The sequence below is a fragment of the Oncorhynchus gorbuscha genome, linkage group LG05, assembly GCF_021184085.1.
Source record: "Oncorhynchus gorbuscha isolate QuinsamMale2020 ecotype Even-year linkage group LG05, OgorEven_v1.0, whole genome shotgun sequence".
NCBI lineage: Eukaryota > Metazoa > Chordata > Actinopteri > Salmoniformes > Salmonidae > Oncorhynchus > Oncorhynchus gorbuscha.
This window is the reverse complement of record NC_060177.1, coordinates 84,031,833-84,056,019: the sequence shown is the minus strand read 5'-3', so window position 1 is coordinate 84,056,019 and position 24,187 is coordinate 84,031,833. Positions and strand designations below refer to the sequence as shown.

At 43.6% G+C, this 24,187-nt stretch overlaps 1 protein-coding gene across 2 annotated transcripts in view; it reads left to right on the top strand.

The window, feature by feature from the left end:
* Window positions 1-24,187, top strand: part of LOC124036592 (serine/threonine-protein kinase TAO3-like) — a 147,582-nt gene that overhangs the window by 55,926 nt on the left and 67,469 nt on the right. For both annotated transcript variants that reach the window (XM_046351344.1, XM_046351345.1), the window contains exons 2-3: window positions 2-94; window positions 21,532-21,764. In XM_046351344.1, the coding sequence (XP_046207300.1) occupies window positions 21,633-21,764 (132 nt within the window). In that variant the 5' untranslated portion in view covers window positions 2-94; window positions 21,532-21,632. The remainder of the gene's footprint in view (window position 1; window positions 95-21,531; window positions 21,765-24,187) is intronic.

Sequence of the window (24,187 nt, the reverse complement as noted above, 5' to 3'; positions counted from 1 at the left end):
GGTTTTTCTCAATCTGTCCCAACCATGAAGCAGCTGAGTGGACTATAGACCCCCTCTTGGCCTAGAGAACAGCAGAACTCCATCACACACTAAGGTAATGATGCATGTGGTCGTTCGACACTAGCAGACAGCTACTGTACAGGGGCGATTCCACTTCGGCATTACGACAAAATATTTTTGGTATCCCAAAAATTGTTCTGGGAATTCTCACTTCATTTAAAAATCATGATGAAAGTGGCCCTTTTAGACCTGCATCTGCATCATGACGATCTGTGAACCATACATGTTACAGACAACATCTAGTCATTATACTGTAAGACCCTATGATGTGTAAACCATACATGTTACAGACAACATCTTGGTGTCATTCATTGTGATTCATGTTGGAGCCCTAATGGTTGGTGTGTTGGAGCCCCTAATGGTTGGCGTGTTGGAGCCCTAATGGTTGGCGTGTTGGAGCCCTAATGGTTGGTGTGTTGGAGCCCCTAATGGTTGGCTTGTTGGAGCCCTAATGGTTGGCGTGTTGGAGCCCCTAATGGTTGGTGTGTTGGAGCCCTAATGGTTAGTGTGTTGGAGCCCCTAATGGTTGGCGTGTTGGAGCCCTAATGGTTGGTGTGTTGGAGCCCCTAATGGTTGGCGTGTTGGAGCCCTAATGGTTGGCGTGTTGGAGCCCCTAATGGTTGGCGTGTTGGAGCCCCTAATAGTTGGCGTGTTGGAGCCCTAATGGTTGGCGTGTTGGAGCCCTAATGGTTGGCGTGTTGGAGCCCTAATGGTTGGCGTGTTGGAGCCCCTAATGGTTGGCGTGTTGGAGCCCTAATGGTTGGTGTGTTGAGCCCTAATGGTTGGTGTGTTGAGCCCTAATGGCTGTTGTGTTGAGCCCTAATGGCTGTTGTGTTGAGCCCTAATGGCTGTTGTGTTGATCCCTAATGGCTGTTGTGTTGAGCCCTAATGGTTGGTGTGTTGAGCCCTAATGGCTGTTGTGTTGAGCCCTAATGGCTGTTGTGTTGAGCCCTAATGGTTGTTAGTGGTTGCTCCTTTCTTGCTGCTCTACATACTCAAGCCGGCATGATGATGTTGCTGCTGCCTTTGTAGAGCAATCGCTCAGAATTAAACTTCACTGGGAGAAGAGAAGCACATACACACAGAACGCCAGGAGCAAAGCTGGCTTTTGAGTCATACAGCAGAGAGAGCTCAGAGAGTTGGGGAGCCCATAGCCAAGGCTGAGGGGGGGGGGCAATATTTATGGTAGGGTGTAGTTTTCAGAGGGAGGGAGGGCCGAGTTTTCAGAGGGAGGGAGGGCCGGGTTTTCGCATGGAAGGATGGATAGAGGGCCGTGTTTTCGCATGGATGGATGGATAGAGGGCTGTGTTTTCACATGGATGGATGGAGAGAGGGCCAGGTTTTCACATGGGTGGATGGAGAGAGGGCCTGGTTTTCACATGGATGGATGGATGGATGGATGGAGAGAGAACATGGATGGATGGAGAGAGGGGGTTTTCACATAGATGGATGGATGGGGAGGGCATGGATGGATGGGTTTTCACATGGATGGATGGAGGGAAGGCATGGATGGATGGGTTTTACATGGATGGAGGAGGGAGGGCTGGGTTTTACTGTAGGAGGGAAGGCTGGGTTTTACTGTAGGAGGGAAGGCTGGGTTTTACTGTAGGAGGGAAGGCTGGGTTTTACTGTAGGAGGGAAGGCTGGGTTTTACTGTAGGAGGGAAGTATGGGTTTTACTGTAGGAGGGAAGGCTGGGCTTTACTGTAGGAGGGAAGGCTGGGTTTTACTGTAGGAGGGAAGGCTGGGTTTTACTGTAGGAGGGAAGTATGGGTTTTACTGTAGGAGGGAAGGCTGGGTTTTACTATAGGAGGGAAGGCTGGGTTTTACTGTAGGAGGGAAGGCTGGGTTTTACTGTAGGAGGGAAGGCTGGGTTTTACTGTAGGATGGAAGTATGGGTTTTACTGTAGGAGGGAAGTATGGGTTTTACTGTAGGAGGGAAGTATGGGTTTTACTGTAGGAGGGAAGTATGGGTTTTACTGTAGGAGGGAAGGCTGGGTTTTACTGTAGGAGGGAAGGCTGGGTTTTACTGATGGAGGGAGGGCTGGGTTTTACTGTAGGAGGGAGGGCTGGGTTTTACTGTAGGAGGGAAGGCTGGGTTTTACTGTAGGAGGGAGGGCTGGGCTTTACTGTAGGAGGGGGGGCTGGGTTTTACTGTAGGAGGGAGGGCTGGGTTTTACTGTAGGAGGGAGGGCTGGGTTTTCAGATGGATGGAGGGAGGGCTGGGTTTTCAGATGGATGGAGGGAGGGCTGGGTTATATTGTAGGAGGGAGGGCTGGGTTTTACTGTAGGAGGGAGGGCTGGGTTTTACTGTAGGAGGGAGGGCTGGGTTTTCAGATTGATGGAGGGAGGGCTGGGTTTTAGTGTTGGAGTGTGAGGGAGGGGGTTACCGAAGGGAAGAGGGGGTGGTTGATTCCGAACTCTACTGTATGTGTGTCCGTCCGTGTGCGCATGCGTATAACCCATGTTTCAGCGCGGTGAGAGAATACATCACACATTCATCTCTACTGCTGAATTCACTCTCACAGGCATACTCCTATGTCCTATAGTTCATGATCATTACAATTGAATCAACACAAATCACCCATTCACATCCATATGAGACGAAATGACCATGTGTTAACGTGTGTTATTAATACTGTAAAGTACACGTATATTCCACAGTCGTGATGTGAAGCATTATTACTGCACCCATTATTACTGCACTCCGTCTTGATTAGTTAGGCTTTACTGAAGTGCAGTGATTCTCTATGGGATTGAATACCACAGTGTAATATCAAAAGCACTAATCCTACTCTGTAATATCATGCTAGTAATATAAAGTGAAATGATCATTATCTAATTATCTCTCTCTGTCCCTCTGTCCTTCCCAACAACCGTACATTATGCACAATTTGGCAGATTTGTATTGGTGAGGTTTGATGTCAACCATTGTCCTATTGTGACTATATACACATAAAACATTGTGATATTCGATATTGGCCACCTCTGCTAAAACGACAGTTGGGCTATAGCACAAAATCGAATACAACTGGACCAAGCATGATGAAAGATAATGTTGTTGGAAGCCTTGGCAGAGGCTGAGTGCAGGCAATCTTTTCTAAAGTTCCTTTGTGTCTGTCTGGCGCACACGTGATGGAGCAGTGACTCTCTGATGAGGAACGGTCTGTCTTACTGTAGTGAGCTAGGTTATAGGACTACGTAATGAGGAACGGTCTGTCTTACTGTAGTGAGCTAGGTTATAGGACTATGTAATGAGGAACGGTCTGTCTTACTGTAGTGAGCTAGGTTATAGGACTACGTAATGAGGAACGGTCTGTCTTACTGTAGTGAGCTAGGTTATAGGACTACGTAATGAGGAACGGTCTGTCTTACTGTAGTGAGTTAGGTTATAGGACTACGTAATGAGGAACAGTCTGTCTTACTGTAGTGAGCTAGGTTATAGGACTACGTAATGAGGAACGGTCTGTCTTACTGTAGTGAGCTAGGTTATAGGACTACGTAATGAGGAATGGTCTGTCTTACTGTAGTGAGCTAGGTTATAGGACTACGCAATGAGGAACAGTCTGTCTTACTGTAGTGAGCTAGGTTATAGGACTACGTAATGAGGAATGGTCTGTCTTACTGTAGTGAGCTAGGTTATAGGACTACGCAATGAGGAACAGTCTGTCTTACTGTAGTGAGCTAGGTTATAGGACTACGTAATGAGGAACGGTCTGTCTTACTGTAGTGAGCTAGGTTATAGGATTACGTAATGAGGAACGGTCTGTCTTACTGTAGTGAGCTAGGTTATAGGACTACGTAATGAGGAACGGTCTGTCTTACTGTAGTGAGCTAGGTTATAGGACTACGTAATGAGGAACGGTCTGTCTTACTGTAGTGAGCTAGGTTATAGGACTACGCAACGAGGAACGGTCTGTCTTACTGTAGTGAGCTAGGTTATAGGACTACGTAATGAGGAACGGTCTGTCTTACTCTAGTGAGCTAGGTTATAGGACTACGTAATGAGGAACGGTCTGTCTTACTGTAGTGAGCTAGGTTATATGACTACGTAATGAGGAACGGTCTGTCTTACTGTAGTGAGCTAGGTTATATGACTACGTAATGAGGAATGGTCTGTCTTACTGTAGTGAGCTAGGTTATAGGACTACGTAATGATGAGGAACGGTCTGTCTTACTGTAGTGAGCTAGGTTATAGGACTACGTAATGAGGAACGGTCTGTCTTACTGTAGTGAGCTAGGTTATAGGACTACGTAATGAGGAACGGTCTGTCTTACTGTAGTGAGCTAGGTTATAGGACTACGTAATGAGGAACGGTCTGTCTTACTGTAGTGAGCTAGGTTATAGGACTACGTAATGAGGAACAGTCTGTCTTACTGTAGTGAGCTAGGTTATAGGACTACGTAATGAGGAACGGTCTGTCTTACTGTAGTGAGCTAGGTTATAGGACTACGTAATGAGGAATGGTCTGTCTTACTGTAGTGAGCTAGGTTATAGGACTACGCAATGAGGAACAGTCTGTCTTACTGTAGTGAGCTAGGTTATAGGACTACGTAATGAGGAATGGTCTGTCTTACTGTAGTGAGCTAGGTTATAGGACTACGCAATGAGGAACAGTCTGTCTTACTGTAGTGAGCTAGGTTATAGGACTACGTAATGAGGAACGGTCTGTCTTACTGTAGTGAGCTAGGTTATAGGATTACGTAATGAGGAACGGTCTGTCTTACTGTAGTGAGCTAGGTTATAGGACTACGTAATGAGGAACGGTCTGTCTTACTGTAGTGAGCTAGGTTATAGGACTACGTAATGAGGAACGGTCTGTCTTACTGTAGTGAGCTAGGTTATAGGATTACGTAATGAGGAACGGTCTGTCTTACTGTAGTGAGCTAGGTTATAGGACTACGTAATGAGGAACGGTCTGTCTTACTGTAGTGAGCTAGGTTATAGGACTACGTAATGAGGAACGGTCTGTCTTACTGTAGTGAGCTAGGTTATAGGACTACGCAACGAGGAACGGTCTGTCTTACTGTAGTGAGCTAGGTTATAGGACTACGTAATGAGGAACGGTCTGTCTTACTCTAGTGAGCTAGGTTATAGGACTACGTAATGAGGAACGGTCTGTCTTACTGTAGTGAGCTAGGTTATATGACTACGTAATGAGGAACGGTCTGTCTTACTGTAGTGAGCTAGGTTATATGACTACGTAATGAGGAATGGTCTGTCTTACTGTAGTGAGCTAGGTTATAGGACTACGTAATGATGAGGAACGGTCTGTCTTACTGTAGTGAGCTAGTTTATAGGACTATGTAATGATGAGGAACGGTCTGTCTTACTGTAGTGAGCTAGGTTGAATGAACACTTTTTTAACTTAATATAATACATCAATAAAATCAATTTAGCCTCAAGTAAATAATGAAACATGTTCAATTTGGTTTAAATAATGCGAAAACAAAGTGTTGGAGAAGAAAGTAAAAGTGCAATATGTGCCATGTAAGAAAGCTAACGTTTCAGTTCCTTGCTCAGAACATGAGAACATATGAAAGCTGGTCGTTCCTTTTAACATGAGTCTTCAATATTCCCAGGTAAGAAGTTTTAGGTTGTAGTTATTATGGAATTATAGGACTATTTCCCTCTATACCATTTGTATTTCATTAACCTTTGACTATTGGGTGTTCTTATAGGCACTATAGTATTGCCAGTGTAACAGTATAGCTTCCGTCCCTCTCCTTGCTCCTCCCTGGGCTCGAACCAGCAACACAACGACAATTAGCACGCGCTAACTAGCTAGCTATTTCACTTCGGTTACACCAGCCTCATCTTGGGAGTTGATAGGCTTGAAGTCATAAACAGCGCAATGCTGGATGCACAACGAAGAGCTGCTGGCAAAACGCACGAAAGTGCTGTTTGAGTTAATGTTAACGCCAGCTGTATGTAATTCATGTCGTCGGTCAGCCACGACTCGGTGAAACATAAGATAATGCAGTTTTAATGTCACGTTGGTAGGATATATGTGATCGTAGTTCGTCTGTTTTTATTATCGATTGATTGTACGTTGGCTAATAGGGCCGATGGTAAAAGTAGATTGCCATCTCGGCATTGGATCCTTACAAGGCACCCGGACCTTCATCCCTAATACCTCAGTCTCTGATACCTTCGTCTTTTTCTCCTGTGAATGACAGGGATGAGGGCCTTGTCGGTCGTCTCATATAAATAATTCTCGTCCGACTTGTTGAAAAATAAGTATTCCTGCAGTACGGGGTGAGTAATTGCTGTCCTGATATCTAGAAGCTCTTTTCGGTCATAGGACACGGTGGCAGAAACATAACGTACATAATAAGGTACAAATAATGCGAAAAAACACACGCAATAGAACAATCTCCTTCGGCGCCATTCTTCATTATTATAATGGTGAGAGGTTAGCATATCTTGGGGGTATGATTTTTGTGTCTAACTTTCTCACGAATCATGGTAGCAACCACATTAATGAAGTTAATTTCTTACAAATGTTACAATCTTTCTTCCACTTTGACATCATGGTATTTTGTGTAGATTGTTTACAAAAAAAATACAATTAAATCCATTTTAATCCCACTTTGTAACACAGCTAAATGTGGAAAAAAAGTCAAGGGGTGTGAATACTTTCTGAATGCACTGTACACCCAAGCTATCAACATCTATCTCACTGTACCAGGTGGCGCTCAGTGGAGTAGAGCTCTCCTGCTGTTTCAGTCTGACGTGTGTGTGTGTGTGTGTGTGTGTGTGTGTGTGTGTGTGTGTGTGTGTGTGTGTGTGTGTGTGTGTGTGTGTGTGTGTGTGTGTGTGTGTGTGTGTGTGTGTGTGTGTGTGTGTGTGTGTGTGTGTGTGTGTGTGTGCGTGCGTGCGTGCGTGCGTGCGTGCGTGTGTGTGTGTAGTGCGGGCAGCGGGCACTAGTGGGTGACTCTCATGCTGGGCTGACTCAGTTGATCAGGGGTTCATTGACCCCTGTGCTGCTTGTTAGAGGTCTTCATGCACCTATCATAGTGGATGATAAATAACCTAGCTATAGCATCTATCATAGTGGATGATAAATAACCTAGCTATAGCATCTATCATAGTGGATGATAAATAACCTAGCTATAGCATCTATCATAGTGGATGATAAATAACCTAGCTATAGCATCTATCATAGTGGATAATAAATAACCTAGCTATAGCATCTATCATAGTGGATAATAAATAACCTAGCTATTGCATCTATCATAGTGGATGATAAATAACCTAGCTATAGCATCTATCATAGTGGATGATAAATAACCTAGCTATAGCATCTATCATAGTGGATGATAAATAACCTAGCTATAGCATCTATCATAGTGGATGATAAATAACCTAGCTATAGCATCTATCATAGTGGATGATAAATAACCTAGCTATAGCATCTATCATAGTGGATGATAAATAAGCTAGCTATAGCATCTATCATAGTGGATGATAAATAACCTAGCTATAGCATCTATCATAGTGGATGATAAATAACCTAGCTATAGCATCTATCATAGTGGATGATAAATAACCTAGCTATAGCATCTATCATAGTGGATGATAAATAACCTAGCTATAGCATCTCTTGGTCTACTAGCGAGAGTTGGCTTGTTGGTTGGTTGTGGTCTCTCCCTCCCTCTTCCCTGCTCTCAGTGTCTCTCTCTCCCAGTACTGCCCCTCCCCCGCCTGCTAGAGCAGCACCTCTCTTTTCTCTCTCTCTCTCTCTCTCTCTCTCTCTCTCTCTCTCTCTCTCTCTCTCTCTCTCTCTCTCTCTCTCTCTCTCTCTCTCTCTCTCTCTCTCTCTCTCTCTCTCTCTCTCTCTCTCTCTCTCTGCCTCTCTCTCTCTCTCTCTCTCTCTCTGCCTCTCTCTCTCTCTGCCTCTCTCTATCTCTTCTCTCGCTCTTTATCAGCTCCGGTTAGTAAAGTCGCTTAAAAAAATTACTTTTCTGCTGCTTCCCTCACTCGGATCGGTCTGACTCTGACCAGGTCTATATGGGTCTCCATTTAAAACAATGTATGCATATCAAGCCCCAGGTCCATTTTGGTCTTTTTGGTCCCGTGAAGACGTTTCCGCGTGTGTGTATAAGAGCAGAGCTGTAGAATGTAATATTCAGCAGCCTGATGGTCTTCTTTCATAGCATCACGTTTGAAGATGAATTAGTAATGGCAGTGCAGTGGCCTCAGGGAGCCCACAGCGTGAGAAACCACCATATTGGTGGGTGAAATGTGTGTATTTGGGCAAGAGGATATGTGAGCGCATGTCTGTTTACCAATATTCTTAACGGGAGTGTATGTTTGTGTGCAATTGCAAAGGTGAGGACATGTGTGTGCCTTCGCTCAACTCATTCGCACGGACGCATGTATGTATGCTCACTCGCGCACACACACACACGTGAGCACACATGCTTCGATTTACACACACACACACCCACGCACTAACTCCCTAATCTGTCTAAGCCGCATCCCTAATCACATCCCTCAGCACAGTGTCATTCATAGATAGATCTGCAATTATTTCAATATGCGCGTGCACACACACACATGGTGTAAGCGGGTAGTGAGGACCAACAGCACAGTTTCAACCTGTTGTTGCCTAGTTGCATCATATCATACATTCCTGAAGGGGGGAGGGGGGGGGGGAGCAAGAAAAGAGGGAAGAGAGATGGAAGCAAAGGGGCCCTAGAGAGGGCATGTGACCTCTTCATTTGCTCCATTTCTATCTCTGACCCTGTCCTCTATCCTTCTTTCTATCTATCCCAACCCTCTATCCTTCTATCTATTCCCATCCCTATATCCTTCTATCTATCTCCGACCCACTATCCTTCTATCCCTGACCCTCAATCCTCTATCCTTCTATCCCTGACCCTCTATCCTTCTATCCCTGACCCTCTATCCTTCTATCTATCCCCAACCCTCTATCCTTCTATATATCTATCTCTGACCCTATATCCTTCTATCTATTTCTAACCCGCTATCCTTCTATATATCTCTGACCCTCTATCCTCTATCCTTCTATATATCTGTCCCCTATCCTTCTATCTATCTCTGACCCTCTATCCTTCTATATATCTATCCCCAACCCTCTATCCTTCTATATATCTATCTCTGACCCAATATCCTTCTATCTATTTCTAACCCGCTATCCTTCTATATATCTCTGACCCTCAATCCTCTATCCTTCTATCCCTGACCCTCTATCCTTCTATCCCTGACCCTCTATCCTTCTATCTATCCCCAACCCTCTATCCTTCTATATATCTATCTCTGACCCTATATCCTTCTATCTATTTCTAACCCGCTATCCTTCTATCTATCTCTGACCCTCTATCCTTCTATATATCTATCCCCAACCCTCTATCCTTCTATATATCTATCCCCGACCCTCTATCCTTCTATCTTTCTCTGACCCTCTATCCTTCTATATATCTATCCCCGACCCTCTATCCTTCTCTCTTTCTCTGACCCTCTATCCTTCTATCTTTCTCTGACCCTCTATCCTTCTATATATCTATCCCCGACCCTCTATCCTTCTATCTCTGACCCTCTATCCTTCTATCTATCTCTGACCCTCTATCCTTCTATCTTTCTCTGACCCTCTATCCTTCTATCTTTCTCTGACCCTCTATCCTTCTATCTTTCTCTGACCCTCTATCCTTCTATCTATCTCTGACCCTCTATCCTTCTATCTATCTCTGACCCTCTATCCTTCTATCTATCTCTGACCCTCTATCCTTCTATATATCTATCCCCTATCCTCTATCCTTCTATCTATCTCTGACCCTCTATCCTTCTATATATCTGTCCCCTATCCTCTATCCTTCTATCTATCTCTGACCCTCTATCCTTCTATCTATCTCTGACCCTCTATCCTTCTATCTATCTCTGACCCTCTATCCTTCTATATATCTGTCCCCTATCCTCTATCCTTCTATCTATCTCTGACCCTCTATCCTTCGATATATTCAATTCAAGGGGCTTTATTGGCATGGGAAACATGTTTTAACATTGCCAAATGAAGTGAGGTAGATAATAAACAATAAAAATGTACATTAAACATTACACATAGATACGTTTCAAAACAATAAAGACATTACAAATGTCACATGTGTATATATACAGTGTTGTAACAATTAAAGTACACAAGGGAAAATAAATAAGCATAAATATGGGTTGTGTTTACAATGGTGTTTGTTCTTCACTGGTTGCCCTTTTCTTGTGGCACTGCGTTCATCCACCTCTGGCCTGCTCGCCTCCCTACCACTGAGGAAGTACAGCTCCCGCTCAGCCCAGTCAAAACTGTTCGCTGCCCTGGCCCCCCAATGGTGGAACAAACTCCCTCACGACGCCAGGACAGCGGAGTCAATCACCACCTTCCGGAGACACCTGAAACCCCACCTCTTTAAGGAATACCTAGGATAGGTTAAGTAATCCCTCTCACCCCACTCCCCCTAAGTTTTAGATGCACTATTGTTAAGTGACTGTCCCACTGGATGTCATAAGGTGAATGCACCAATTTGTAAGTCGCTCTGGATAAGAGCGTCTGCTAAATGACTTAAATGTAATGTAAATGTTGTGGCAACAGGTCACAAATCTTGCTGCTGTGATGGCACACTGTGGAATTTCACCCAGTAGATATGGGAGTTTATCAAATTTGAGTTTGTTTTCAAATTATTTGTGGATCTGTGTAATCTGAGGGAAATATATGTCTCTAATATGGTCATACATTGGGCAGGAGGTTAGGAAGTGCAGCTCAGTTTCCACCTCGTTTTGTGGGCAGTGTGCACATAGCCTGTCTTCTCTTGAGAGCCATGTCTGCCTACGGCGGCCTTTCTCAATAGCAAGGCTATGCTCACTGAGTCTGTACATAGTCAAAGCTTTCCTTAATTTTGAGTCAGTCACAGTGGTCAGGTATTCTGCCGCTGTGTACTCTCTGTGTAGAGTCAAATAGCATTCTAGTTCGCTCTGTTTTTTTGATAATTCTTTCCAATGTGTCAAGTAATTATCTTTTTGTTTTGCTTGGGTATAATTGTGCTGTTGTCCTGGGGCTCTGTGGGGTGTGTTTGTGAACAGAGCCCCAGGACCAGCTTGCTTAGGGGACTCTTCTCCAGATTCATCTCTCTGTAGGTGATGGCTTTGATATGGAAGGTTTGGGAATCGCTTCCTGGTTGTAGAATTGTAGAATTGGTTGTTGTAGAATTTAACGGCTCTTTTCTGGATTTTGATAATTAGTGGGTATCGGCCTAATTCTGCTCTGCATGCATTATTTGGTGTTCTACGTTAAACACAGAGGATATTTTTGCAGAATTCTGCATGCAGAGTCTCAATTTGGTGTTTGTCCCATTTTGTGAAATCTTGGTTGGTGAGCGGACCCCAGACCTCACAACCATAAAGGGCAATGGGCTCTATAACTGATTCAAGTATTTTTAGTCCGATCCTAATGGGTATGTTGAATTTTGTGTTCCTTTTGATGGCATTGAATGCCCTTCCTGCCTTGTCTCTCAGATCGTTCACAGCTTTGTGGAAGTTACCTGTGGCGCTGATGTTTAGGCCAATGTATGTATGTTTTTTTGTGTGCTCTAGGGCAATGGTGTCTAGATGGTATTTCTATTTATGGTCCTGGCGACTCGGACTTTTTTGGAACACCATTATTTTGGTCTTAATGAGATTTACTGTCAGGGCCCAGGTCTGGCAGAATCTGTGCAGAATATCTCGGTGCTGCTGTAGGCCCTCCTTGGTTGGTGACAGAAGCACCAGATCATCAGTAGACATTTGACTTCAGATTCTAGTAGGGTGAGTGTGTGTTTTTTGCGTATTTTAACCGCACACTTGTTGTTTGTGTACATGGATTTGATAATGTTGTATGTTTTACCCCCAAAACCAGTTTCCATTAATTTGTATAGCAAACCCTCATGCCAAATTGAGTCGAAGGTTTTTTGAAATCAACAAAGCATGAGAAGACTTTGTTTTGGTTTGGTTGGTTGTCAATTAGGGTGTGCAGGGTGAATACATGGTCTGTTGTACGATAAAAGCCAATTTGACATTTGCTCAGTACATCGTTTTCATTGAGGAAATGTACAAGTCTGCTGTTAATGATATTGCAGAGGATTTTTCCAAGGTTGCTGTTGACGCATATCCCACGGTAATTATTGGGGTCAGATTTGTCTCCACTTTTGTGGATTTGGGTGATCAGTCATTGGTTCCAAATATTGGGGAAGATGCCAGAGCTAAGGATGATGTTAAAGGGTTTTAGTATAGCCAATTGGAATTTGTTGTCTGTATATTTGATCATTTCATTAAGGATACCATCAACACCACAGGCCTTTTTGGGTTGGAGGGTTTTTATTTTGTCCTGTAGCTCATTCAAGGTAATTGGAGAATCCAGTGGGTTCTGGTCGTCTTTAATAGTTAATTCTAAGATTTGTATTTGACCTTGTATATGTTTTTGCTCTTTATTCTTTGTTATAGAGCCAAATAGATTGGATAAGTGGTTTACCCATACATCTCCATTTTGGATAGATAATTCTTCGTGTTGTTGTTTGTTTAGTGTTTTCCAATTTTGTGGTTAGAGTCTATGGATTCTTCAATTACATTGAGCTGATTTTTGACATGCTGTTCCTTCTTTTTCCGTAGTGTATTTCTGTATTGTTTTAGTGATTCACCATAGTGAAGGCGTAAACTCAGGTTTTCTGGGTCTCTATGTTTTTGGTTGGACAGGTTTTTCAATTTCTTTCTTAGATTTTTGCATTTTTCATCAAACCATTTGTCATTGTTGTTTGTTTTCTTCGGTTTTCTATTTGAGATTTTTAGATTTGATAGGGAAGCTGAGAGGTCAAATATACTGTTAAGATTTTCTACTGCCAAGTTTACACCTTCACTATTACAGTGGAACGTTTTGCCCAGGAAATTTTCTAAAAGGGATTGAATTTGTTGTTGCCTAATATGATTTTTGGTAGGTTTCCAAACTGCATTCCTTCCATCTATAGCATTTCTTAATGTTACTCAGTTCCTTTGGCTTTGATGCCTCATGATTTAGTATTGCTCTGTTCAAGTACATTGTGATTTTGCTGTGGTCTGATAGGGGTGTCGGTGGGTTGACTGTGAACGCTCTGAGAGACTCTGGGTTGAGGTTAGTGATTAATTAAGCTCTAGTGACTCCCCATCCCGGATCCGGGAGCGTAATCATCAACTGACACTAATTAGCATAACGCAATGGACATAAATATTACTAGAAAATATTCCTATTCATGAAAATCACAAGTGAAATATATTTAGACACAGCTTAGCCTTTTGTTAATCATCCTGTCATCTCAGATTTTCAAAATATGTTTTACAGCCAAGCTTTGTTGCTTTTATGAATTTTTTTCTTGCTGCTTTTTGTTCTATGTTGCTCTGTCTGTATGCTATGTCTTGCTTGTCCTATGTTGCTATGTTGCTATGTCTATGGTGCTATTGTCTATATTGTAATTGTTTTTAATAACCTGCCCAGGGACTGCGGTTGAAAATTAGCCGGCTGGTCAAACCAGCACTTTTACTGAAACGTTGATTAATGTGCACTGTCCCTGTAAAAATAAAATAAACTAAACTAAACTAAACTAGACAAGCATTTGTGTAAGATTATTGATAGCCTAGCATAGCATTTTGTCCAGCTAGCAGCAGGTAACTTGGTCACGGAAATCAGAAAAGCAATCAAATTAAATTGTTTACCTTTGATGAGCTTCGGGATGTTTTCACTCACGAGACTCCCAGTTCGATAGCCAATGTTCATTTTTTCCAAAAATATTGTTTTTTTGGCGAAATAGCTCCGTTTGTTCATCACGTTTGGCTGAGAAATCGACCGGAAATTACGGTCACGAAAATGGCAAAAAATATTCAAAATTAGCTCCATAATATCGACAGAAACATGGCAAACGTTGTTTATAATCAATCTTCAAGGTGTTTTTCAAATATCTATTAAATAATATATCCACCGGGACAATTGGTTTTTCAGTAGGACCGATTAGAATAATGGCTACCTCAGTATTTTACGTGAGAGTCACTCTGAGAGTCATCAGGTGACCACTTACACAATGTAGCCGCTTACGGGTATTCTTCAACATAAATGTGTAAAACTACGTCACAATGCTGTAGACACCTTGGGGAATACGTAGAAAAGTAATCTGGTTGATAGCCCATTCACTGCTCAATAGGGACGCATCGGAACGCAGAGCTTTCAAAACATGAGGCACTTCCGGATTAGATTTTTCTCAGGCTTTCGCCTGCAATATCAGTTCTGTTATATTCACAAACAATATTTTTACCATTTTGGAAACTTTAGAGTGTTTTCTATCCTAAGCTGTCAATTACATGCTTATTCTAGCATCTTGTCCTAACAAAATATCCCGTTTACTTTGGGTACGTTATTTTTCCAATAATGAAAATACTGCCCCCTAGTCACAAAAGTAGTCTACAGTACTGCTGCCAAGAGATGAGCTATATGTGTACCTTGACAATGTACATACCCAGTGTGCGACAGAGCTGCAGGAGTTGTGACCCGTTTTTGTTGGTTATGTTGTCATAGTTGTGCCTAGGGATCATATTGGGGAGGGAATGCTGTCATCTCCAGGCAGGTGTTTGTCCCCCTGTGTGCTGAGGGTGTCAGGTTCTTGTCCGGTTCTGGCATTTAGGTCGCCACAGACTAGTACATGTCCCTGGGCCTGGAAAGGATTGAGGTCTGGGCATAGGTCTGATCTGAGGGGGCCTAAATGGGGTGTGGGCATGGTTGACGTGGGGGAGTGTTGATTGGTTGGGGTGGGCGTGTGGATGTGGCTGGGGGTGCTGTGGTCTGGATTAGAGGTCGACCGAATATGATTTTTCAATACCGATACCGATTATTGGAGGACCAAAAAAAGCCGATGCCGATTAATCGGACAATTTCTGTTATTTGTTTATTATTTAAACTTAATATAATACATCAATAAAATCTATTTAGCCTCAAGTAAATCATGAAACATGTTCAATTTGGTTTAAATAATGCAAAAACAAAGCGCTGGAGAAGAAAGTAAAAGTGCAATATGTGCCATGTAAGAAAGCTAACGTTTCTATTCCTTGCTCAGACCATGAGAACATATGAAAGCTTGTGGTTCCTTTTAACATCAGTCTTCAATATTTCCAGGTAAGAAGTTTTAGGTTGTAGTTATTATAGGACTATTTCCCTCTATACCATTTGTAGTTCATTAACCTTTGACTATTGGATGTTCTTATAGGCACTTTAGTATTGCCAGTGTAACAGTATAGCTCGAACCAGCAACACAACGACAACAGCCACCATCGAAGCAGCGTTACCCATGCAGAGCAAGAGGAACAACTACTAGAAGGCTCATAGCGAGCGACGTTTGAACCTCTATTAGCGCGCGCTAACTAGCTAGCCATTTCACTTCGGTTACACCAGCCTCATCTCGGGAGTTGATAGGCTTGAAGTCATAAACAGCGCAATTCTTGATGCACAACGAAGAGCTACTGGCAAAACGCTCGAAAGTGCTGTTTGAATGAATGTTTATGCGGCTGCTTCTGCCTACCACCGCTCAGTCAGATACTTAGAAATTTGTATGCTTGTATGCTCAGTCAGATTATATGCAACGCAGGACACGCTAGATAATATCTAGTAATATCATCAACCATGTGTAGTTAACTAGTGATTTTGATTGATTGTTTTTTATAAGTTTAATGCTAGCTAGAAACTTACCTTGGCTTACTGCATTCGCGTAACAGGCAGTCTCCTTGTGGAGTGCAACGAGAGAGAGGCAGGTCGTTATTGCGTTGAACAAGTTAACTGTAAGGTTGTAAGGTGAAAATCTGTTGTTCTGCCCCTGAATGAGGCAGTTAACCCTCCATTCCTAGGCCGTCATTGAAAATAAGAATGCGTTTTAAAACTGACTTGCCTAGTTAAATAAAGGTATCAATTAAAAAATAAATTACCTGCTGTATTGTGGCAGGGTGGAAGTCTTTTCGTGGTAGCAGGGTGGAGATAACCACTTGTGAGTTGGGGGAAGTAGAATAAGCTTTTTCAATATCTACCTTTCCTGCTGTGCTCTCAGGTCGTTCGTGCCTGTGTGTATTATGTGGCTAGGTGAACCTAGTTGGTCCTCAGACAGAAGGTCTAGGGCACGCTGGGTGTATTATTATGTGGCTAGGTGAACCTAGTTGGTCCTCAGACAGAAGGTCTAGGGCGCGCTGGGTGTATTATTATGTGGCTAGGTGAACCTAGTTGGTCCTCAGACAGAAGGTCTAGGGCGCGCTGGGTGTATTATTATGTGGCTAGGTGAACCTAGTTGGTCCTCAGACAGAAGGTCTAGGGCGCGCTGGGTGTATTATTATGTGGCTAGGTGAACCTAGTTGGTCCTCAGACAGAAGGTCTAGGGCGCGCTGGGTGCATTATCATGTGGCTAGGTGAACCTAGTTGGTCCTCAGACAGAAGGTCTAGGGCGCGCTGGGTGTTTGGAAGCAAATCTCTATCTCCGACCCTCCATCCTTCTATCTATCTCTGACCCTCTATCCTTCTATCTATCTCTGACCCTCTATCCTTCTATCTATCCCTGACCCATCTCTCTCTCTCTCTCTGTTCATCTCTTTATTCTCTTAATTTCTCGGTTCTCTTTCTCATCTCTCTCACTCAACCTCTATTCTCTTCTCCCCCCCAACCCTCTCTCTCTCTGTTCTTTTATCTGGTGTAAACTGTGTATTCAGATTGAGTGGTGGGGGGGAGTGGAGACAGACTGGGATGATGCAATGAAGAGGGACACACACACACACACACACACACACACACACACACACACACACACACACACACACACACACACACACACACACACACACACACACACACACACACACACACACACACACACACACACACACACACACACACACACACACACACACACACACACACACACACACACACACACACACACACACACACACACACACACACACACACACACTTGAAATGCTTTATATGGATTTGGGGTAAATGGAAACAAAACATGGCTTACACACACACACACTGTGTTTTCCCTGTTGGCATATGTCGGAAGGGTCAATGAAGGCTTGTAGTTTATCTATAGCTTACGGGTGTATTTATTGTTCTGTGTCTATCATTTTCTCCAGTCCAGCCAGAGACATGGCATCCAGAACACATGGAGAAATCTTGACCCTGAACTGTGATGAATCTTGATCATGAACTGTGATAAATTGGCAGTAGTTCTCCCATTACTAACATCAATGGTGGAACCAATTCATGTTTGTTTTTTTATGTGTCAACCCATGTTTATCACGGGTATTACGTAGCAATGATAATATATGTGAGAACTGAACTTTAGTTAAACACAATGATGGAATACCAAGAGTACAACACAATGTACAGTATTGTAGCTTACACATTAGAAGCGCTGTAACCAGGCTTGTCATCCATTATTTATAGGTGATTCACACTGTTTCCTACCAACTAGTCAGTGACGTCTGAGGTGTGGTAACCAGCTCAGAGAGGGTCTGCTGCGGCTCAGGAGAAATACCTCAACCACACTACAGTTAGTTAGCATGAGAACATAATGAATTGTCTGTCATTGTAGAGCTAGATAAGAAGTCAGGCAGGAAGCCAAGTCTTCATGTACCACACGGAACAGACCATTGTTCCGAAGGTTCTACATAATCCGTGTCATTCCATGCCTTTCATGTGAAAAAGGAACAAATATGGCCATGCCTTTTTGAACAGTAGATTGTTTGATATGACACATTGTATCTGAAAACAATGAATACCTCTAAGATGAAGCTCATGAGAATTATGATGATGATCATTGTCTGACTGTCTCTGCCTGGCTACACTCGCTGTGTGTGTAGGGTTGAGCGGTATGCAGATGTTCATAGTGTTTCTGTACCATACCGAGGTATATGGTATTACCGGAAGTGCACACAAGGGGCGCTATGTATACTGAACAAAAAATATAAACGTAACAATTTCAAGGATTTGACAGATTTCATATAAGGAAATCAGGCAATTATAAATTAACTAATTAGGCCCTAATCTATGGATTTCACATGACTGGGAATACAGATATGCATCTGTTGATTACAGATACACTATATATACACAAGTATGTGTACACACCTTCAAATGAGTGGATTAGGCTATTTCAGCCACACACATTGCTGATAGGTGTATAAAATCGAGCACACAACCATGCAAACTCAATAGACAAACATTGGCAATAAAATGGGCTTATTGAAGAGCTCAGTGACTTTCAATGTGGCACCGTCATAGGATGCCACCTTTCCAGCAAGTTAGTATATCAAATTCCTGCCCTGCAAGCACTGCCCCGGTAAATTGTAAGTCATTTTATTGTGAAGTGGCAACATCTAGGAGCAACAACAGCTCAGCCGCGAGGTTGTAGGCTACACAAGATCACAGAACGGGACCACCGAGTACTGATGGGCGCAGAAACGGTCTGTCTTCCAACTCACTACCGAGTTCCAAACTGCCTCTCTGGAAGCAACGTCAGCACAAGAACTGTTTGTCTGGAGATTCATGAAATGGGTTTGGAAACGCCGCCATTGGACTCTGGAGTAATGAATCACACTTCACCGGGATTTGACAGAAACCATGAGAATGCTACCTGCCCCAATGCATACTGCCAACTGTCAGATTTGGTAGAGAAGGAATAATGATCAGGGGCTATTTTTCATGGTTCGGGCTCGGCCTCTTAACGCTACAGCATACATTCTAGATGATTCTGGGCTTCCAACTTTGTGGCAACAGTTTGGGGAAGGCCATTTCCTGGTTCAGTATGACAATGCCCTTGTGCAAAAAGCGAGGTCCATTCAGGAATGTTTTGTCGATCGGTGTGGAAGAACTTGACAGGCCTGCACAGAGCCCTGACCTCAACCCCATCAAACACCTTCGGGATGAATTGGAATGCTGACTGCGAGCCAGGCCTAATTGCCCAACATCAGTGCCCGACCTCACTAATGCTCTTGTGGCTGAATGGAAGCAAGTCCCCTCAGCAATGTTCCAACATCTAGTGGAAAGCCTTCCCAGAAGAGTGGAGTCTGTTATAGCAGCAAAGGGGGGACCAACTTCATAATGATGCTCATAATTTTGGAATCGGATGTTCGGTGAGCAGGTGTCTACATACATTTGGTCATTTGGTCACCTTTAAAAAAGAGTAGGGGCCGTGAACCATTCAGTATCTGGTGTGACCACCTTTTGTCTCATGCATAAAGTTGATTAGGCTGTTGATTGTGACGTGGAATGTTTTCCCACTCCTCTTCAATGGCTGTGCAAAGTTGCTGGATATTGGTGGGAACTGGAACACGCTGTCGTACACATCCCAAACATGCTCAATGAACATCTGGTGACATCTGGTGAGTATGCAGGCCATGGAAGAACTGGGACATTTTCAGCTTCTAGGAATTGTGTACAGATCCTTGTGACATGGGGCCGTGTATTATCATGCTGAAACATGAGGTGATGGCGGCGGATGAATGGTACAACAATGGGCCTCAGGATCTCGTCACGGTATCTCTGTGCATTCAAATTGCCATTGATAAAAATGCAATTGTGTTCGTTGTCTGTAGCTTATAACTGGCCATACCATAACTCCACTGCCACCATGGGGCACTCTGTTCACAATGCTGACATCAGCAAACCGCTCACCCACACAACGCCATACACATTGTTTGCGGTTGTGAGGCCGGTTGGACATACTGCCAAATTCTCTAAAACAATGTTGGATGCGCCTTATGGTAGTTTAAATTCTCTGGCAACAACTCTGGTGGACATTCCTGTAATCAGCATGCCAATTGCACGCTCCCTCAACTTGAGACATCTGTGTCATCATGTTGTGACAAAACTGCACATTTTAGTGGCCTTTATTGTCCCCCGCACAAGGTGCACCTGTGGAATGATACATTCTGATTAATCAGCTTCTTGATGTGCCACACCTGTCAGGTGGATGGATTATATTGGCAAGCAGAAACGCTCGCTTACAGGGATGTAAACAAATCTGTGCACAACATTTGAGAAAAGTAAAGCTTTTTGTGAAAAATTCTGGTATTTTATTTCAGCTCATGGAACATGGGAACACTTTATATGTTGCGTTTATATATTTTTTTCAGTGTGCACTTTTTTCTACGCACTAAACAATTTAGGCAACGGGAATCTTGATCCAGAAGGGGATTTAATGTCTCGGCTGTAACCAAAAAGCTTGATCTTGACATCTAGCCACTTACAGTGGCTTGCGACAGTAAAGCCACCCCCTTTGGAATTTTTCCTATTTTGTTGCCCGGAATTAAAATGGATTTTTGGGGGGGTTGTATCATTTTTTTAAACAACATGCCTACCACTTTGAAGATGCAAAAAATAAGACAAAGAAATAAGACAAAAAAAATGAAAACTTGATTTTGTGTCTGTCCATTACATGAAATCCAAATATAATCCAATTAAATTACAGGTTGTAATGCAACAAAATAGGGAAAACGCAGAGGTGGGTGAATACTTTTGCAAGGCATTGTCGCTAGAAAGTTACCAAACCATTTAATGCATAGCTAGAGCCCTGAACTGGATATCATTTGATACATCTTAGATTTCTTATAGTTCTGGTGTATAAGCAGTAGTGTAGCATGGACTCAGGCAGCCTCTGCATAAATTATTCCCATCACTAAAAAAATACAAACAATACTATATATCTATATTTAATATTTTTTTACGGTATTGGAAATCATATGGTCTGTATTTGGAAATACTCCGGTATACGGTATAAACAGTATATCGCCCAAGCCTACGTGTGTGTGATCACGTGGCCCTCTCTATTCTCTCTCTTTGTGTTTGTGTGTGGAAGTGATGCACCAATGACTCACAGTGAGCGGCTGCAGCTGTCCTCTGTGTGTGTGTGAGTGTGTGTGTGTGTGTGTGTGTGTGTGTGTGTGTGTGTGTGTGTGTGTGTGTGTGTGTGTGTGTGTGTGTGTGTGTGTGTGTGTGTGTGTGTGTGTGTGTGTGTGTGTGTGTGTGTGTGTGTGTGTGTGTGTGTGTGTGTGTGTGCGCGTGCGTGTGATTTTCTGCATGGTTGAACAGCAGGACGAGATAGTGAGCATGACCGTCTCCTTCCCTTTCCTCTACCCTGCCAACTGTCCACGTGACCAACGCACATACGTTAAATGGTGATGAGTAGGATACGGTTGTAGACAGGGGTTGGTACCGAATCAGGTGTTTTGAACTGTGTGTATGTTTCTGCATGTTTATCCTGTAGGTCCTGGTTGGTAAATGTCATCTCGAAACGCTCTATATTGTCCATTTAGTTGACAAGTCATGTTGTGAAGCGATCATATGAATACACCAAACTGATACACTACATGTCAGCTCTTTGTTGTGTGTTGGCCTTACTCCCTCTCAAACGTGTACATTTGTGTTCCGTCCAGGTTGCTATGGTGAATGCGGGGCGCGTGGATGAGGAGGAGGAGCTGCAGTGAGGTGGAACACCGCGGTAACCACGGTACCGTCTAGCACCCACCCACCCACCATGCCCTCGTCCACGCGGAAGGGTGTGCCAAAGGACCCGGAACAGGCCGACCTCTTCTTCAAAGATGACCCAGAGGAAGTCTTCTGTGACCTCCACGAGATCGGCCATGGCAGCTTCGGGGCTGTCTACTTTGTACGTGAACTGAGATCCTGACGTATACAGGTTCTGGGTGGGAGACGTACACATCAACTTAGCTCTAGTGCCGCTCCAGTTAGGAGGCTAGTAGTGATAAAGTAATAGGAGGGGTTATACTCTTGAAAGAGTAGCATTTGCTCTACTATTACACAGAACTAGCTGGCATGGCTAGAGTATACTCTATTCATTTTGTGGTTGATGTTAGTCTGTGGCTATGTCATAGTCCAGGGACAAGATCACACACTTTCTCAAGGTTGTCTGATATTAACTCTCTGCTGCCATTTCCGTTAAGTTTCTATGCTGCGTTTCTTTATCTGGTTGTCACTAATGACACAAAGCCTTTGATTCTAAAGCAACGCTGAGAGAGCGAGGACGAGTCTGCCAGCACCAATCCCTCCATCCTTATCCTCCTCATCCCTTCCTTCTACCCCTCTCCTCCCTTCTCTCTACCCCCTTCCCTCTATCCCTCTCCTCCCTTCTCTCCTCCCTTCTCCCTCCTCCCTTCCCTCTACCCCTCTCCTCCCTTCTCTCTACCCCCTTCCCTCTACCCCTCTCCTCCCTTCTCTCTACCCCCTTCCCTCTACCCCTCTCCTCCCTTCTACCCCCTTCCCTCTACCCCTCTCCTCCCTTCCCTCTCCTCCCTTCTCTCTCCCCCTTCCCTCTACCCCTCTCCTCCCTTCTCTCTCCCCCTCTCCTCCCTTCTCTCTCCCCCTTCCCTCTACCCCTCTCCTCCCTTCTCTCTACCCCTCTCCTCCCTTCCCTCTACCCCTCTCCTCCCCTCTAATCCCCTCCTCCCTTCTCTCTCCTCCCTACCTTCTGCCCCTCTCCTCCCTTCTCTCTCCTCCCTTCCCTCTACCCCTCCCTTCCATCTACACCTCTCCTCCCTTCCCTCTACCCCTCCCTTCCATCTACACCTCTCCTCCCTTCCCTCTACCCCTCCCCTCCCTTTTCTCTTCTCAACCCTCCATTCACCTCTCCTCCTCCAACTCCTCCTCCATTCACCTCCCCATCCCTCTCCTCCCCATCCCTCTCCTACTCTCTCCTTCGCATCCCTCTCCTCTCCTCCCCTCCCCTCCCTCAGCCTTTCCAGATTCAAGGCTGGTGGAGAAAAGGCATACTCGGAAGCCTTTCCTTTCCTTCTAAGACAGCTGTGGGTTATGTGGCGAGGACATCTGGCGATGGATGGGCGGATAGATCGCAGGGCATTACTACTACATAGAATCCAGTCATTTTCACACAAGGCTACAGGACTCAATGTCAGCCTAGCAGTCTGGCTGATATGGCTTAATATAGAGTCCTGGTGCCTTTTTATTGTCCCCCTTGACACTGTTCTTTTGATAGTAGTGCAGGATAGTTTACTGGACCTGGGTTGGCAGGCAGTACTGCTCTTCTGAGTCCAGTCATCGACCAGCCAAGGCTACAGAAATAGAATTACAACAATGTACTGTTATTTTAAAGCGGCAATCTGAGATTTGAAAAACAACAGAGGTCAATGGCTCTGTATCGTTATTTTAAAAGTCCAGAAATGCATGTGCCAATCCCAGATGAACCCTTTTAAGTGTTCCAGTCAAATTACCGTAGTCTAAATATTTTTTTTTATTCTGTTCTAGAATTTACATTTTTATGGCAAAAGTACCATGTCACCAAACCCCACTGCGTGAGGATGAGGTGGTCAGTCTGTCTAGCTGATATGGCTGGCTATGATGAAATCCTTGTGCCTTTATTGTGGTCATTGACACACTTCTCTACCCAGCTGTCTGTGATCCACAAGAATAGTTTATTGAGAGTTTTAGCTAGTTTTACAGGGATGTTTCTGCCATTGATATTATTGGGCCACCAAACGTTTTTTTCAGGTCACTTCAATCCAAACAGTGTAAAAAACACAAAAAAAAATGCTTTCAGTGTAAACTTCAATGTCTTAAAACAGATATAACATACAGTGCATATGGAAAATATTCAGAACCCTTGACCCCTTGACCTGTTCCATGTTTTTGTTATTTATAAAAATCCTCATCAATTTACACCCAATACCCCATAACGACAAAGCAAAAACTGTTTTTGCTAATTTATAAAAAATTAAAAATGGAAATATCACATTTACGTAAGTTTTCAGACCATTTACTCAGTTCTTTGTTGAAGCACATTTGGCAGCGATTCCAGTCTGGATTACAGCATTGAGTCTTCTTGGATATGATGCTAAAGCTTGGCACACCTGTATTTGGGGAGTTTAAATATTATGGGGTTTTCTGTGTAGATTGCTGAGTATTTAAAATTTTACAAATCCAGTTAAGAATAAAGCTGTAATGTAACATGTGGAAAAAGTCAAGGGGTCTGAATACTTTCCAAAGGCACTGTATGTAGAAAATCTATCAGAACTAACAATCACCAAAATAAGAGCTAGACAGTCAAGGAGAATTTGC